Source organism: Chiloscyllium plagiosum, unplaced genomic scaffold, assembly GCF_037043375.1.
Source record: "Chiloscyllium plagiosum isolate Xiang-an unplaced genomic scaffold, Cpla_swu_hap1 HiC_scaffold_3, whole genome shotgun sequence".
In the NCBI taxonomy this organism is placed as follows: domain Eukaryota; kingdom Metazoa; phylum Chordata; class Chondrichthyes; order Orectolobiformes; family Hemiscylliidae; genus Chiloscyllium; species Chiloscyllium plagiosum.
In genome coordinates, this window is record NW_028270141.1 from 66,393,345 (window position 1) to 66,407,624 (window position 14,280).

Consider the following 14,280-nt stretch of genomic DNA (forward strand, 5'->3'; position numbering starts at 1 on the left):
CGTGACTCTCCAAGGCTTGTCCACCATCTAAAAGACACAAGCCAGGAGTGTGATAGAATACTCCCCATGTCTGGATGAGTGCAGTTCCAACAACACTTAAGACCAACACCACCATCCAAGACAAAACGGTTCACTTAATTGGCACCCTACCCACAATCTTAAACATTTACTCCCTTCTTCATCAGCATGAAATATTGGCATATACAGGATGCAACAAATCACCAAAGCTCCTTTGACAGCACCTTCTAAATGCCATCAGAGGCACGGGACCACCACAATCTGCAACTTTCCCTCCAAGCCATCTTGATGTGACTGCTCTTTCACTGCCTCTGAGTTAAAACTTGGAACTTCCTTTCTAACAGCACTGTAACTATGTTTTCACCAAATGAACGCAAGAAGGCAGCTCCCCATTTATTCTCAAAGCAATTGCGCACGATCAATAAGTGTGGCCTTGCCAGTGATGCTCATGTCCTATGAAACAACAAAAGAAAGATGTCTTTCACTTCCTCCTGCTCTGCAAGCATGAGAGGTAGTGTAAACAGTAACAGTCGATATCCAGAAAAGCATTATATTGTTTCAATGTGGAGGTCGAACCCCTCTGCTAATTAAAACTGAAACATCCAAAACAGCTCTCCTCACCTCGGGGTCTGCTAAAAGTGTGAGTGAGTGAGCAAGTGAAAACCCCTTACTTTTTTTTATTTAAACAATGGAAATAACAATTTATTTTCCTAACACTGTGAACCTAAACAAAAACTATTAACAAATCCGAGCCCCCTTTTCTTAATTAATCACTACCTGACCCCCAACGCTATTAAAATGCTTTTCCAATAACACAATTATTAAGCAATAAATCAACTTAATCTCTGAAAGTCCATACAGTCTCTTAGGTTGTCTTCATTCCGGTCTTCTGATTCTGTTGTTTCTCCCTGGGTCGTCTTAGTGCTTTTACTGGAAAAAGGTACCTTTGATAAATAGTGCCTTCTGAGATTTTTTTGAGAGCAAGATTTTTATTTCTTCAGATGGCAGTTGCTCTGACCAATTTTCAAAATACCCTCATTTTTATATCCCCAACATCGTACCCTCTCATTGGTCAGATTTTGTCAACACAATAAATTGAATTCAATTGAGTTTTGGTACCTGGGCATACTTTAAATTAATTGGTTAAATTCAAATTGTTCTCAAAACAGCAGCCAGAACTCAATTATCCATTTAGCAGCCAATTTCTACATGCATCTATTTTGGAACAGCCAGTCTCTTAGCTGTTCTGTATACTAGCAACTTTTGCTGTACCTTAAACTCAAAAAAGCACTTTGTGTCTTCAAGACCATACACTCTTTCAACCATATACACCGTGTAATAGTATATATCCTTGGTTTACTGTTGAGGCTGAGGAGTGACTTTATAGAGGTTTATAAAATCATGAGGGGCATGGATAGTGTAAATAGACAAGGTCTTTTCCCTGGGATAGGGGAGTCCAGAATTAGAGGGCATAGGTTCAGCATGAAAGGGGAAAAATTTAAAAGGGACCTAAAGGACAACTTGGGGTGGCACGGTGGCTCAGTGGTTAGCACTGCTGCCTTGCAGCGCCAGGGACCCAGGTTCAACTCCCACCTCGGGTGACTGTCTGTGTGGAGTTTGCACATTCTTCCCGTGTCTGCATGGGTTTCCTCCGGGTGCTCCGATTTCCTCCCACAATCCAAAGATGTGCAGGTTCGGTGAATTGGTCATGCTAAGTTGCCCATAGTGTTAGGTACATTAGTCAGGGGTAAATGTAGGGGATCAGGTTTGGGTGGGTTGCTCTTCGGAGGGTCAGTGTCGACTTGTCGGGCCGAAGGACCTGGTTTTCATACTGTAGGAAATCTAATCTAAAATAAACTTTTTCACACAGAGTGTGGTACATGTAAGGAATGAGCTGCCAGAGGAAATGGGGGAGGCTGGTACAATTACAACATTTAAAAGGCACCTAGATAGGTTTAATGAATAGGAAGGGTTTAGAGGGATATGGGCCAAGTGCTGGCAAATGGGACTAGATTAATTTAGGATATCTGGTCAGCATGGACGAGTTGGAGCAAAAGGGTTTGTTTCCATGCTGACCATCTCTATGACCCAGATGATGAGAACACTGGAGTTCACCCATACTGACCTATATCTACCTCAGTGTCCATACAACAAACAGGTACAAACTCAATGACATATGATGTACAGGTATTATGAACATGTTTTTGTAGAATGCAAGGTACTCACTGTAAGCAGAGTTGGGCTGAATTTGTTTTACTTGGTCATCCAGAGCTTGCTTTTCAGGAATTAACTGATTCAACATTTTCTGAAACTCCTACACACACACAATAGAGGAAAAGGTTTTCAGCTTTTTGTTAAGAATTGGGGAAACAGAATTTTATTAACATGTTTATATTTGGCTCCTGCAGTGTAATTTGGATGCAATTCAGAATTAATTGATGATGTGACATTGTCCAAACAAATTAGTATTGAGTTATTTAGTAATGTACATCCTGGAGCACCAATGATACTGCACCACTGTGTCTTCCTTTTAAACTGTTCATTAAAGTTGTGCAAACTTTTGTCTGCCCTGATTTGACGGTTATCTCAGTTTGAAAGATTGAAAGTTGATGGCCTTAGTCAAATTTGAGGAATTGATTGATTTTTCTTAAGTATGGAACTTTGGCAACAATTCTTTCAAACAGAAGCAAATCATACTAAAAAAAGAAAGGGAGAAGCTGCTACCTTGAGTTGTTGTTGTAAATGGTTCACTTCTATTCGTCTCTGGTCATGTTTCTGATTTACGAGATCCAGTTCATTTTTTTGAACTTCTTTTCTGCTTTGGACTTCTTGCACTCTGCTGGTGACATTTTGCTGTTTCGCACTCTGAGACAAGATTTCAGTTATGGTTACATTTGAGATAAAAATGAAAATATTTACTTTACTGAGCCAAAGAAAAGTTATAACTGCATCGCACTCTCCCTCTTTTGGGCAGAGATACGACCAACTAGGAAGTGAGGTAATGGATCACATTGCTACAATCCTACATATTAATAATCAGATGATTGCAGTGTTCATTTTGTAGGTTTAGCTCAGAGGGCTATGTTGTCTTTTCCATGAATTAATCGGTTCTATCTACTCACGAGTTGGTTAGTCTTAATTATTCAAAGGCAATTTCATGACTGCAGTTATGCATTTGCACTCCACAAAGCAATACAGTCAAAGTCATACAGCACAGAAACAGGCCCTTTGGCTCACTACATCTATGCCAACAAACATCAAACAATACTGATCCCATTTTCCCTGCACTTAGAATGATAGAATCAACAATAGATATGAAAAAACAGTATCACAGAGCCAGGGTGAAACATCAACTATCAAAACTGATTTCCAGTATTTAATATTAGCCAAAAGCAAAACTTTGTTCCTGTGGAAAAGCCATGCTCATTGTAATGGTTATGGGTACTATAGATTGGATAAGTTGGGAAAAGTCAGAAGATACTATAATCGAAAATTAGACAGACTTTCCTAGTAATAAATCCAGACGTCCTAAATCGCCTGGACTTGGTTAATACAGGAAATTCATAGAGTGAGGAACAGAAGCCTGAGAAAGGGTCTGTACGACCTTTCATCCATAATCTCAATTTTAATTGTTTAGACCAAAATGGCACAAAGTTGGAACTTTGAGTGCGAATCATACTTTTGAGGGCCTGTGCTTCTACTCACTAGTGCCTCCAGTTCAAGTTCCAGACTCTTTTTCTTGGCCTTTAACTGGACAATCTCATCTTGTTCCCGGTTTCGTTGATTGAGAAGTTCTTGACGCCGAATCCGCTCCCACTCAAGCTGACGCTGACGTTCAAGTTCCTGCTTTGCTGCCTAAAAGGTATACAACAAATGCAAACATAGTTCGAGAACACTAATTTCCGAAAGGAACTCAAATTTGCAAATTCTAAATTGGGGGGTAAAGAGCAAATACTCAAAACCACTTTACCTCCAAAAGAATTAATAACCATTACAAAGTTGAACTTAAGTGCCTTATTATTGGCATTGTCTGAGATGTCAGTGCACAAGTCCTGTCATTACTGACTGCATACTGTCATCTGAATGCAGACAAAAAATACATATGCTTCACACAAGCATATGACAGTGAAATTCAACTGTCCTAATTTACACAGGTTATCAGAACCTGAAGTAAATCTGTACCAACGTTTATCATTTAATATTTAGTAATGAATTGCCACAAGGAATCTAATGTAAATATGATTGATACTCATGAATGCACATAAAGAAAGCATTAATGATTTTCAAAGCAGCAACAAAGCATTAGGTAAATGGATTGTACAACATCTGGTAATAGCGAGTCATTACAGGTCACCTAGTGAGTTGACTTTCTTGGTTTGCACATCATAAACTGACAGGATCAGATTTTGAATTGAAGAGAGTTTGGCACACGTTATGGTTTTCTTCCTCTCCAACTAACAAACAAATCTGCAGGTGATCTCTGCCAATGCTGAATAAGCCAGGTATTAGGAGGCATTGGACAGCAACTTGGTGTGACTATACTGAAATCCAATCCCACTTATCTCCAGTGCCACGACTAGAAATCTTGCCTGTATAAAATCACAATCTGACTTCACAGCACAGCATACTGAAGCTGAAAAGTCAAGGAAATTATTTCCCCCCATACGCACAACATCTGGAAAATGCACTGTTTCTCTGTAAATAAAATCTTCATTACAAACCTCTCGTTTTTCAATTTCTTTCCTCCTTTGCTCCTCCTTTTGTCTTTCCAACTCACGTTGTTTCTCCAATCGTCTCTCCAGATCAAGCTGTTTTTTCCGTTCCTGCTCTTGCAGCTCACGCTCCTTCCTCTCCTGTTCCTCCTTGGCCCGTTGTGCTCTTCGATCTGCCTCTCGTTGCTGCTGCTCTAGAAGGGTCTGACGCCTCCGCTCCAGCTCTGCATTCCCTTTTTCATAGTTAGCTTTTCTTTTATCTTCAAAAGTGACTGCAAATATCAATTCCTATTAGTTTTACAAATATTAAGGATGAATACATTTTCAAGTACCTAATCAAACAATAGTTCAATCAGTTTATTTGGACTTTTGCTAGCTATCTTACTGTTGGCTACTTATTATATTGGTGCCTCCCAAATTTTTTTCCTCATTTCAGTGTCTCACACTACATGTGACTCCACAGCAAAACTTCTGGCCATCTTCAAAATTAACACATGAGTAAGAACTATAAGAAAGACCTGACTTGTCTGCTCGAAGTTAAAAATCACACAACACCAGGTTATAGTCCAACAGGTTTATTTGGAAGCACTAGCCTTCAGAGCGCTGCTCCTTCTTCTAATCAATTGATGAGATGCAAAGGGAGAATTCAAGTAAAGTCACATGAAGTGAGATGTAATGCAATTTAACAATGTACAATCAACTGCATGCCAAACTGAAAACAAACATATACTTTATCCAAGGTAAAGCAATCACACCCAAAAATACGGATAGGACAAAAAAACCTAATCAGACTGGTTACAACAGAAACTTTTAAACAGAAAGCACTAAAATCTATCTTACTGCATCTTGCACAAACACAGTACTTCACAACAATACTATTTGCTGTACCTTTCATAATCTGCATTGTTTGGTGTTTTGTGCACTGTAGTGGCATTACTTAGGATATATTAGCAAATGGGGTTCTTTGCCACATTTTCATGGTCTACATCAATACAAATAGTACTGCATTCTGTGATGGCTCATTGAAATGTAATGCATGTTAAACATTCACTGTTACAATTATGATACAATGAAAAGAGTAATTATACCACATTTTACTATTAACAATATTCAACACATCTAAGAAAGAAATAAGACACATGCAGGCTAGTCGACTAACCAGGTGATTTTTTCTGAGGTTCTTGGATTTCCTGTGTAACTTCTTGATACTGAGACGGGGCTCCATTTATTCCATCACTCCATTTGCTTGTTCTGGAGAGAAGAAAACAAGGAAAAAAATTACAACCAAACACTGCCAAATTTTTTTTCACTAAGATTATAAACATTTTTTGCATTATTGACAAGGGCTGACCTAACAATTTCACTATGACCCACAAAAGCAAAGTATTAGATTCATCTTAAAGGAATTGAGTTTTTGTTCCCAACCAAGGCAAAAAACTCCATCATTATAAATGGCTGCTGAGAACCAACTGCACTGCACCGACATACAACACTGCTGTGGAGTCGTCCTTTATTTTCAACGCAATAGAATGCCTGAGTGAAAAAAAGTTAAATATTTTAATTCATATCAATAATCTTATAATTACTGGAGATATTCATGCTTGCAATTTGCACAGTTGTGTACTAAAGCCAGTTTCCTCTGATTTACATATTGGGTTCTGGATGTATGATGTAGCCAGATGGAAAACAATATCAATACACAAGCTGTACTTTAACTATAAACAATTTACAAATCCAGACAAATTTTAAATGTCTTAATTATCAGATTGTGCTCTAAATATATAGTTCCATAAAAAATCTGGGCACTTCCAGATTCCTATGGCCTTGGTGCAAACACAACCTCATAAAAGTTGAAGCCATACGCAGGAAGGACAAAGAAAACTGAGCACTCACTTTTCAAACAGGCATTACTGGTTGGTTCACTCTAAATGGGTCATCACCATAATGCTTAAAGAACAGTGAGAAATGCATAATAAGCTAATTAACATCTAAAAGTGAAAACTTGAGACTAATATATTTTTGTGCATTTGTCAGAACTCTATTCTAAGGTTTGGTTATTTTTCCTAAAGTTAAAATAGATAAAGCACAGAAGAACACAGCTAACTTCCCTCAGCAAGGGTCACTCGACCCAAGACATTAGCTTTGACTTCTCTCCACAGATGCTGCCAGACCTGCTGAGTTTTACCATCAGTTTCTGTTTTTCTTACAGGTAACTTCTTGTCCACCTGTCATCAATGGGCCTGGGACAGGGCTGGAACAACAGCATGTTTGTTTCTCTGATAAAGATAGAACTGAATACTATTTGGGGTTACAAAAGAAAAAGGTGGAGGTGTGGCCTTGTTAGTCGAGAATAGTATAATGGTGGCTAAAAGAACTTTTGACAAGGACTGACCTACTGAGGTAGTATGGGCTGAGGTTAGAAACTAAGGTCACACTGCTGGGAGTTCTTTTATAGGCCCCCGCAGAGTTCCAGGGAGGTGGAGGAGAGGATTGGTAAAATAACTATGGGTAGGAGTGAAAGGAACAGGGTGGTCATTATGGGGGACTTTAACTTTCCCAACATTGATTGGAAATGCTTTTGTAGTACGTCGGATGGATCAGTTTTTGTCCAATGTATACAGGAGGGTTTCCTGACACAGTATGTCAAAGGGCCGACCAGAGGGGAGGCCATACTGGATCTGGTGCTTGGGAATGAACCAGGCCAGGTGTTTGATCTCGTTGTAGGTGAGCACTTTGGAGAGAGTGACCATAATTCAGTTACATTTAGCTTAGCGACAGAAAGGGATAACTCTTGCCCTTTGGCATGTAGCTATCAATGAGACAAGGGCAATTATAATGCAATTAGATAAGACTTAGGATGCAAAGAATGGGTTAGCAAAATGCAGGGGATGGGGACGATCGAAAGGTGGAGTTGATTTAAGGAACAGATATTGTGTGTCCTTGATAGGTAGGTCCCTGTCAGGCAGGCAGGAAGTGATAAGGTAAGGGAACCGTGGCTTACTACGGAAATTACATTTCTTGTTAAGCGGAAGGAGGAGGCTTATGTGACATTGAGCCGAGATGGTTCACATGAAGCGATGGAGAATCACAGATTAACTCAGAAGGATTTAAAGAGAGAGTTATGAAGAGCAAAGAGAGGATATGAGCATCTTTAGCAGGTAGAATAAAGGAGAACTTGAAAGCTTTCTATAGATATGTGAGGAATAAAAGGATGACAAGGGTAGAAATAGGGCCAGTCAAAGACAGAAGTGGGAAGTTGTGTGTTGCCCCTGTGGAGATTGGAGAGGTGTTAAACAAATACTTCTCATCAGTTTTCACTCAGAAAAGGAGAATATTGTCAAGGAGAAGAATGAGATAAGAGATATTAGACTAGAAAGGATCAAGGTTAGTAAGGAAGAGGTGTTATCAATTCTAGGAAGAGTGAAAGTAGACAAGTCCCCTTGGCTGGATAGGATTTATCCAAGGATTCTCTGGGAAGCTAGGGAGGAGATGGCAGAGCATTCGCTTTGATATTTGAGTCGGCATTGTGTACAAGTTAAGATGGGATTTGATAAGAGACATATAAGATGATCAGAGGGTTAGATAGGGTAGACAGCGAAAGTCTTTTTCCTAGGATGATGACATCAGCTTGTACGAGGGGGCATAACTACAAATTGAGGGGTGTTAGATTTAAGACTGATGTCAGAGGCAGGTTCTTTACTCAGAGTGTGTTAAGGGTGTGGAATGCCCTGCCTGTCAATGTAGTTAAGTCAGCCACATTAGGGAGATTTAAACAATCCTTGGATAAGCACATGGATGATGGTGGGATAGTGTAGAGAGATGAGCTTAGATTAGTTCACAGGTCAGTGCAACATCGAGGGCCGAAGAGCCTATTCTGGTCTGTATTATTTGATGTTCTATTACATGAACATATTAAAAAAGGATACAGTTCACAAAATAACATGTTAGGCATTAGATTCCTAATCAAATTAATTGAATCCAGTACAGTTATATTGAACCTCTATATTATCTGTAATTTGACAATTAAATTGTATGTCAGCTTCCAAAGCATATTATTTGTTTCAAAAGATAGAATTACAGTCAGTTCTAATATGCTGAAAAATTAATTAAGCATCAAAAGTATGTTTCTGCAAGGAGGATATATGTTCATGCAAAGAAAATAAATTCGATGCTTTCAGCACTCATCTCCCTTCAGTAATCTAAATCCCAGTTGTAAACTGTTTTTAGGGATTTCTCAGAGAGAAAATTTAAGTCATGTCAATCCCATGTCCAACTGCAAATGAACTAAGCCTTCGTCTTTTAGTGATTTTTTTCCAACAGTCAGCTTGTGCTAGATTTTCAAGGTGGCTCGTATGACAACGGACCTTTGGACGAAATGCAGAGATTGCGAACAATCATGCAGCTCATACCTACCAAAATGGGTTAGATCTCATAGAAATTAATAAGAATGAAAATTAAAGTGTATGTGTGGTTTCATTGTGCTGAAAAAAAAAATAAATTAACTCACCTAAAAGAAGGTGGTATCAGTTCTGGAGGAAGTGAGAGAGGAAGCGGTTGACCAGACTTGGCCACTTCAATTAAGTGCATGGCTAAAATGAACTCTTCTGCTCGGAGCTTTCCATCCTTATCAACATCTGCCAGGCTCCTGTAATTCAACAATGTGACAGAGGAAGGGCCTTAATGGCATATTTCATGTTGGCTTTCTGAACAAAATATTTTCTCTGAACACATGGTTAAGGTTATTTTAAAGGACAAGACAAAATAAAATTGTCAAAGGTCACAGTTCAAGCAATAATTTGTCCAAAGACTGCTGGTTTTGCCACGATGTTTGCAAAGCATAATCATGGGCAGCCACTATTTAGTGTCCCTTCCTCCAAGTGGTGCATCCCAGCCACAAGTCCCAAGAACCACTCTATTCTACTGTAGATATGGCTTTGCCAAAACTACTTCTGTCCTAATATCAAACAGTAGTTCTTTGAGTCAGTCAACAAAACCTGATAACATCCAGGACTTGTTCTTCACTTCTGTCTTTGGGTTTTCAGACCACCTATCCAATATCCAATCTCAGGTGAACCACAATTATATCGAAGGTCAAGCATTTGCAAGAGAGAAGGTGTTGTCTTTAATCCCATAGCATGAACTGTGTAACCTCATGAATCATTACAAGAACCACCCACAGCTCCCAGCAATTGTCTCTCGGTGAACCAGCCTGTTTGCTACCTATAGTGCCCTAGCTTTGACTTCCAATCTTATCATAAAATAGGACCAATTATTTCTACTTATTTGTCATTAAAGCCTCTGTCCCTACCAGCATATCAATTAATTAAATCAATTAAATTCTTACTTACGCCTTTGTCACCACCGTTTGCCCTTCTCTTTCACGGAATATGGCAGTCTCTGGCAAGGCTTGCAGCTCTTAGGCTCAGTGGTTTGTTAGGCCATTTCAGGAGGGCAGTTAAGAGTCAACCACATTACCATGGATTTGGAGTCACACGTAGGCTGGACCAAGTGATGACAGCAGATTTTCATTCCCAAAGGAAATGAATGAACCAGATGGGCTTTTATGACAATTGACAATGGTTTCCTGGTTACCATCAGACTAAGTTTGTTTTAAGTTTAGATTTTTTTCACTTCTAGCTTGGATCTCTGGATTATAAGACCAGTGACAATACCATTATGCCTTCCCAAATTCTCTTGTTCTCCTGGGTAGTCACCATTCTCCATCTTTCAATTCAACTCAGCTTGTTCAAAACCTGCTGACCATATTCTATCCTAGAGGACTCACCAACCTTGTCTTTGCTACCTACCTTGACCCCGGCCTTCCAACAATTGAAAATTCTCATCCTCATATTTGTGTGTTTTCCAAGCTTAATTTATCTCCAATACTATCCTGCAGTACTCGTCTTTTCTCCACATTTGGCTAATTCTGCATCCACGCTAACTATTCCACAACTCTCTCAGCTTCAAAACCCCCCACCCACTTCCCACTCCTGCACAAAATACTCTATGAATAAGTTTTTGGTTACTTGTACCGTAGCTCCTTCTTTAGAGTCCGAGTACAATTATATTTAATCACATCTCTGTAAACATGGAAAACTATTCAGAAGTGCTTTGCTGTATTATATGTATGTTATATATAGTTTGCTGAGTTTCCTTTTCAAAACCTCCACAAAACCTCTCTCCTCCATAATGCTTTTAGTGCCACCCTGACTGCCACAATATCCTTTTCATTTCCAGCATTCACTCTTATTAAACACAAGTTGTTTTACATAACAGACAATATATATAAAAAAGCTACAGTCATTTGTTTTTAATAAGAACAGCCAGATGCAGTACTTAGCAGATTTTTCTCATACTACTTCAATCAGATTGTAACTTATGACACAAAACGTAACAGTCTTAAAAAGCACCAACAGGAAACATCATACGATGCTAAATCCTGCAATATTCAACAAATAGTCATTTGAATTAAATCTGAAAGCTAATTAATTGAACTGTGTCAACAGGTGAAAGTTTCTTATCATAAGATCATCTATAGGGAATGTATAATTACAGCAGAACTCACCATATGGTAGCTAGTTGGTTGTGAGACAAATTGGATTGTACAAGAGCATTTCTGGCTTGGGGGCCTAAAAACAAATCCAAATCATTAGCAGGCTAGCATATTGCACTAATAGCAGACAGAGGCATTGTCCCTCATTCAGTCCAGCCTCTTGTGTTCTATCATTTTTGCCTTTTCTGATCAAAACATTTCAATTAGCAAGGTAATAATTATTTGGAGCAATAAAAATTAAATGACTACTTCAACTATTATTGGCTATTCATATTTAACAAAACCTGGACTGGTCATTATTAGCCATCTCAACCAGATAAATATTTGGCGAAGAAGAAACAGTACCCTCAGTCAAGTGTTTATTGTACATCTGAATAACTGGGGCACTGAATGATTCTGAGTGTGTCTGGGGCTGAGTACTAAATATCTCCCACAACTAATATTCCATTAATACTTAGAAACCAATGTATATTTTCATTAAATTAGAATGAAATCATTTTGTGGCAGAGTGCGTCTTCAATGGAGATAGTTCTTCAACTGATATTCCCAATACAATGCATGTAATGAGTTTGCAGTGTGGTGGGCAAGGTTCTAATGTGGAATGTTCAATCAAATGAACAATATTCCATCTGTATTAAAGAAGAAAAGCTTAATCAATGACAAGTATATATTCTTAACTGACCTGAGAGGTAGCCGCTCATGGATTTATCAAGGCTATTGAACAACTGTCGATATTTGAGCCTTGCAGACTGAGGAACTCCCCAGTCAGAGGAACTCACTTTTGGTGATGCGAGAGAAGTATTAGATGATGAAGAACTGCTGCAAGAAAGGAAACAGAAAGAGTGAAAGTTAACTATTGGACATTTCAGCCACAAAGTTTCAAAGCACAACAAGATGTGAAAACTATTGTGGGCCAAATCCTGTCCACTCTGTCAGAACAGCAGAGTAATTTTTGGATTGGGAACTTTTGTTTCCCAGTGAGTAGAATTTGACAAGAGTACATTTCATTGACAGTTTGGGCATGTAAGGGATTACAATGGCCCTCCAATGACAGACATCCTGACAATCATTGGCAAAGCATGCCCACCTGCTCATAAGGGAAGAATTGGTTTTCCAGGAAGTAGCAAAGATCAGCAGCAACTTGCTATATGTGGCTGTACCACTGGAGCTCAGGCATATTGAGAGCTAGTTCTTTGCCTACAGCCCTCAAGTTATGGCTTTTGCTTCCTTTCAGTTGGATCTTGAAATACATCCCATCAGTGTTGTAGAGGGGTATGAGATTGAGAAGAAAACTAAGCAACCATATGCTATCTTTTCAAAAAGCAGACTTATGCACTTATTTGAAATATTCCTATTCACTGTTGTTACAACTATTACTTACTATTTAAAATTGTGAACAAAGAAGCTTCATATAAATGTGTTAACATGTTCATTAATCTATTAATGAAGTGTTACAGTCTGTTTTCTTTTAGCCTATAATGACAACTTTTTCCATCATGGCATTCTGCGAACACTGACAAACGAGTTATATCCTGTAACGAGGATGTTTGTGTCTAGACATAGGCAATGTAAAAATTAAAGAACAATCCTCATTCAGCTGTTGGTCAGCCTTCAAAAACAAGACACTTTATAAACAAAATCAGTGCTTGAAATTCTGCATTTGCGAGATACATCAACGCAAATTTAGGAGTCAAATTCCACACAGCACAGTGAAAAGATCAATGCAATGCCAAGAGGCTGTGGCTGAATCAACAAATTCTCCTTATTTTCACTATGCTCTCTCCTTTAACTGAAATTCTATTAATTAACAGGAGAAACCTATGTTGCAGAATCATGCAGTTGATTTAAAAAAAACACTCAACCACATTTCATTAATCAACCTAATAGTTGTCATTTGAAATAGACATTCTTCTTGTAGTTGTTGTGGATATGTGTGCTGAGCTAGGAATTTGGTTTGCCAATGTTTCGTCCCTTTTCTAGGTGATACCCTCAGTGCTGTGGAGCCTCCTGTGAAGCGCTGCTGTACTGGGTCAGTTGGAATTAATTTGGTTTCGTTCCTTCTGCTTCCGGTTGTTCATTGCAGTGGTCGGTATATTGGGTCTAGGTCAATGTATTTATTGATGGAGCCCGCGGATGAGTGCCAAGCTTCTGGCTGTCCTCTGGCTTGTCCTCCTATTGTTGTGCTGTCCCAGTCAAATTTGTGGTCCTTGTTGTTTATGTGTATAGATACTAAAGATAATTGGTTGTGGCATCTACAGTTAGTTGATGTTCGTGGATGTGGATGGCTAGTTGTCTGCCTGTTGTCCTATATAGTATTTTGCGCAGTCTCTACGTGAAATCTGGTACATCAGATTTGTCCTGCACACGATGGGTTTAGGTTCCTTTGTAGTGGTGAGCTGTCATCTGAGCGCGGCTGTCGGTTTCTGTGCTGTCATAAATCCGTGTGGTCAGAGGAGTCTGGCTGCCAGTTCTGAGTTTTATTTTGTGTAAGGTAGAGTGGTTGGTATTTTGGGTCATGGCATGTCCTCGTCGTGTTGTTTGTCTGCCAAGCATCTGCGGCTGAAGTTGTTGGGATATCCGTTCTTCACAAAGTCTTTGTAGAGGTATTCTTCTTCTTCTCTTCACAGGTCGGGAGTGCTGCAGTGTATTGTAGTCCTTTTGAACATGGTCCCTTATGTGTGCATGAGTAGTTGCTGTTATAGTTCAGGATCTGGTCCGTGTGTGTGGCTTTTCTGTTCACTTTTGTTGTGCGTTCCAGGTTTTGTGTTCTTTCTAGGATCGCATCCAGAAATGGGAATCCGTAGTTAATTTCCTCCTCTCTTGTATTTACGAATCCCTGTGAGCATGGTGTTGATTATCCAGTGAGTGCTCAATCTCCGTTATTTTAATTACTAAAAAAGTGATTTTTGAGAAGATTTGTAGCTCAGGTTGAGGTTCAGGTTGTAAGTTTGCTCACTGAGCTGGAAAGTTTGCTTTCAGATGTTTCATCACCATATT

The 14,280-nt window shown here is 39.1% G+C and overlaps 1 protein-coding gene across 7 annotated transcripts in view; it reads right to left on the reverse strand.

Annotated features, from left to right (window-relative positions):
• The window catches only part of LOC122543943 (intersectin-2-like), a 198,362-nt gene that overhangs the window by 95,717 nt on the left and 88,365 nt on the right, over positions 1–14,280 (reverse strand). For 5 of the 7 annotated variants that reach the window (XM_087980028.1, XM_087980002.1, XM_087980021.1 and 2 more), the window contains 8 exons: positions 11,966–12,102; positions 11,296–11,359; positions 9,238–9,375; positions 5,890–5,981; positions 4,740–5,002; positions 3,724–3,873; positions 2,743–2,883; positions 2,245–2,332 (listed from right to left, as the gene is read on the reverse strand). In XM_087980028.1, coding sequence (XP_087836154.1) covers positions 2,245–2,332; positions 2,743–2,883; positions 3,724–3,873; positions 4,740–5,002; positions 5,890–5,981; positions 9,238–9,375; positions 11,296–11,359; positions 11,966–12,102 — 1,073 coding nt within the window. The remainder of the gene's footprint in view (positions 1–2,244; positions 2,333–2,742; positions 2,884–3,723; positions 3,874–4,739; positions 5,003–5,889; positions 5,982–9,237; positions 9,376–11,295; positions 11,360–11,965; positions 12,103–14,280) is intronic. The other 2 variants (XM_087980013.1, XM_087980024.1) reach the window with 1 other exon arrangement.